The sequence below is a fragment of the Etheostoma cragini genome, chromosome 14, assembly GCF_013103735.1.
Source record: "Etheostoma cragini isolate CJK2018 chromosome 14, CSU_Ecrag_1.0, whole genome shotgun sequence".
Taxonomy (NCBI): Eukaryota; Metazoa; Chordata; class Actinopteri; order Perciformes; family Percidae; genus Etheostoma; species Etheostoma cragini.
Window position 1 is genome coordinate 7,484,432 of NC_048420.1, and position 4,148 is coordinate 7,488,579.

General features: G+C 39.4%; 1 protein-coding gene across 1 annotated transcript in view; it reads right to left on the reverse strand.

Annotated features, from left to right (window-relative positions):
* The window catches only part of csmd2 (CUB and Sushi multiple domains 2), a 240,948-nt gene that overhangs the window by 107,008 nt on the left and 129,792 nt on the right, over window positions 1-4,148 (reverse strand). The window contains exon 13 of the mRNA XM_034892760.1: window positions 964-1,146. Within this exon, the coding sequence (XP_034748651.1) occupies window positions 964-1,146 (183 nt within the window). The remainder of the gene's footprint in view (window positions 1-963; window positions 1,147-4,148) is intronic.

The window sequence follows — 4,148 nt, forward strand, 5'->3', positions numbered from 1 at the left end:
ATTTTTGGAAAAAGGCTGCAATGAAACAAAGAGTGGAAAATTTAAAGGGGTCTGAATACTTTCCGTACCCACTGTACACAGTGCCTTTAAATAGCCTAGTTGTGTGAACTATCAGGATTTGCAGCCAAGGTTGCCTTTTTATTATTAATAACAGCCAAATGCTTATCCAGCAGTGCAGGAGCAATGTTGATTATTAATATTATCACCCTTATAGATGAGGACTTCCCCCTTCTTGCAGTGATGAGGTAATGCATTTATCTCAACTTTTCATTTAGTTCTGCATCCGTGTGCATCCAACTACATGTCTTTACAAACTATTAGCTACAGGATGTGCTCCAACCGTTTAGGATCGGAACACTGTGTTCACACTAATATAGATAATATAGAAACATATATCTCTAATATCGGATGCACATGCAAACCAAAAAGTAGGCAATGGACACCTCTACAACATTGTCAACATCAATGACAAAGACAGGGATGCTGCATTGTATCTGCATGAATAAAAAGAGTTTGTTAAATGTTAACTAAATAAACAATGTTCAGCAGTGTTAGGTAGCCAAATTGACTCTTGTGCCAGCAGCCTCTGTGTCATTCAGCTCAGTGAGGTTTATCTAGATACTGCAGCTTTTTGTCCACTCTATTATCTCATAAATAATACAACAATGGGCATTATCTGCACGGTCAGCTCTCTTTTCCTTTTGCCATCATCCTCTAACTCTTTCACTCTGTGTTTGTCTTTCATGGCGTTAATTAGCTAATAAGCACTCCTATTGTTTCAAAATCCACAGCCTCGGCAGGGCAAACGGTGGGGATAATCTGATCATTTATTATGCAGCCGACCCTGCACTCATCTGCACGAACATACATATTTATGCCCCCTTTGAGTAGCGTTGCACTCATGCACATGTCTTCACATGGTGTATGTAGAATCTGAATAACATAAGGCAAACAAGAACTTACAAACGCAGCTGGGTTTCTTAGCAGACCACTGGTTGTTCTTCTGACAGGTGATGTTCTTCTTCCCCATCAGCTCAAAGGCAGGTAGACACTCAAAGTAGAGTCTGTCCCCATGACGAAAACCTGCCCCCTCCCGTTTGCCATAAGCTGGGATTCCAGGATCTCCACAACTGCCTTGGTCAATTTCTGTATAGGTAAAAAAATAAACACATAGGCAACAATATTAGGTAAGCAAAATTTACATTTATAATACATATTATTTAGTCAGAGAAACATGAATGAGGATTATATAAATAAAGCTTCTGTTAGTAATAATAATAGAAATACACTTAAAGGTTAAGAGTGAATTAACACAAGCCACGTTCCCAAACGTGTTCTCCTTAACCTTTATGTAATCTTTAAAAAGAAGAAATACTATTGTTTAGCAGCATGGACAAGCATGGTGGCATAGTCGTAGCACATTTGAAGAACATTTCCTTCAGTTTTCCTTATAAAATGCTAGACGGATGAGCTAGAAAGAGGGGGTGGGGTACAGAGAAAGACATCTCAACTCAAGGTTATTGCTGACTGTAGCCTCCAGCCACTACTGACAAGATACTACTACGTGAGTAATAAGTGATATGAAGATGCAGGACCTCACACTAATTTAAAACAGATACTGCCATTTTTCATTAATTTCAGTTTCAGGAAAATGTGGGTTTAGCTTATTTACATAGAGTTACTGAATACTACTGATTTATGTCTGACCCTATATTGTTACTTCCTAGGATGGCCAATAGTGATACATTTACTTTTCCATTTACTTTTTTTGCTGACTTTGGAAGCCTGCACAAATTCATTCAAGTGCATTCATGGAGTCTGGACAAATTGACTTCCCTTATCATACTAGACAATGATGTACAGTACTGCAGTCAACTGTTATGTTATGATACTGTGATGATGTAGCATTCCACCAGCATATTCCACACATTCTTCACACAGGGTCCACTAGGACAATACATTCTCAACTTGTGGAATAATAATAAAGTGAACATTACATGCAGAATAGAATGCACTTTACATTAGTACCGCCACTTATTACAGAAACATTATGCACATTTTCTTTCTTACGCTTAAAGCTAGCTTATGTTTTGTTACTGACACACTCTGTAGCCAGTTCTACTGATTAATTAGTGTTGTCTCAGCTGGGGTTTATGCCAACGTGGTGGTGCCTCAGTGAATTCTGGTTTACAGTTACAGTTTAGATTTTAGTCAGACACATTTGAAGCAAGATGATGAAGAAATAATTGAACAATAGAGCGAAGACATGTTTATGGTCTTCTGCTTGTTTTGAGTCAGTGCAGCACTGGAGCTTGTGTTTCAACCAGATGTGGCGGTTCCATGGTGTGAGAAACCAAGTACCTTCTGCAATTGTCCAGATTTGTGATACCTCTAAAATAAAAACAATCCGAGAGTAATATCTGTTAATGATGTCCCCAACAGTAGCCTCTGTTGGGTAATGCATCCCTAGCTGTAGAGCTCCTGGGTCGTTACTTCAATTGTTCTTGGTTTTGTTGAAACTTTGCATCAAAGCCATTCCTGTCAGGCGCCTTAGCTAAGCGTGAACGGATATAACTGAAAGGATATTAGCAGGGACTGACTCAGTGAAGTGCTGACAAGGCACACTAGCTTTTACACATAATGACATCAAAATCAACTGTGATTTTCCTATTGTCTTGTCAATTCAATTTGCCGCTATGTAGTCTTTACTGTCTCTTTATCCCGACTTAATGTTACCCACTAATGTTGCAAACCCCTCTCGCATCAGTCTCTCTCTGCCCCTGCAAATGTATCTCTTCCCTTATAGTGTGACAAGCGTTCCCACTTGCGCTGGAAGCTGACTTGAGCACCTTCAGGTACACACATACATATACACACACACACACACACACACACACACACACACACACACACACACACACCTCGATGAACATGCATCTTCCTTTAAACCACACACACCAATTTCATTATCGCAAGATTTATGCATCCCTCACTCACTCACTCACTCACTCACTCACTCACTCACTCTTCCTTCTATTTTTCCGAGGTTGCAGATTGCAGATGGCATTGCTGAGGCATCCTATCAAGGCATGGGGGAAACACAGAGTGTGAATAAGCTCATCCATTCAGGAAATGATGGCGGGGCCTAATACGATTTTAAATCGCACCATGGGCACTGCTGGTTACAAATCCATACTCAGGGCTAATGATGATCATCATTTAGAACACATATTTAGAGCTCACTGCTGTTTGGATGTATGGGTGTCCTGAGGCAGCCTCATCCACAAGACAACTCATTGATCTTACGTGGAAGTCACCTTTAAAAGGGGGAATGCTGAAAGCGAGATTTGAGGTGGGCCTGATAGAAAATTAAAGGGAAAATATACAAAGGGAATGTATAAGATTCAACAGAAACTACATCTGCAAGATTATGACAGCTGTAAAAAAGGACACAACAATACATACATACATGTATACATGTAATAATGCATACAAGCATACACACAACAATACAATCACTTGTTTGTTGCTGACTCACTAAAGAACTCAAATGCCCTGTTTTTCTCAAGTAAGGCCTCTCTGCCTCATGGGTCCCTAAAATTAGGACTTTAGGGAAAATAGAGGAAATAAATATGAGCCCTTTGATGTTTGTCTGACTATACATTGGTGAGTACATATTATCCATGGACTGTGTGTATGGAATGTGTTTGTATCTCTGTGTATGTTGTGTATAGCAGATCAGGCAGGAGTGAAGGAAACAGCTTTTTAGTCTCATGAATAAGGGACGCAATGTAATGGCATATTTGTTGTTCCTGTCTGTTTGACATTTTGGAGTAATCCAAGCATTGTAATGGGACTCAGACTCACATTACTGTCAACAACTACACAGCAATCTCCTAAGGTCTAAAACAACAAAAGCACTTTAACATTCAAGTTTACCGGTATGATCCAATATCGCATACAATGACTCAATGGGACTTTCAGGCACGCATTTCCACCACCAAATCAAAGCCTTTTATGTAAAGTTACATTACATTGCATGTCCAATTAAGTGCTTTCAACCCTGAAGGTGCAAATTCCAAACAACAAATACAAAGTGCAATAGCTTTAAATAAGCCAAACGTTAAAGTACAGCTTTAAGAGATACA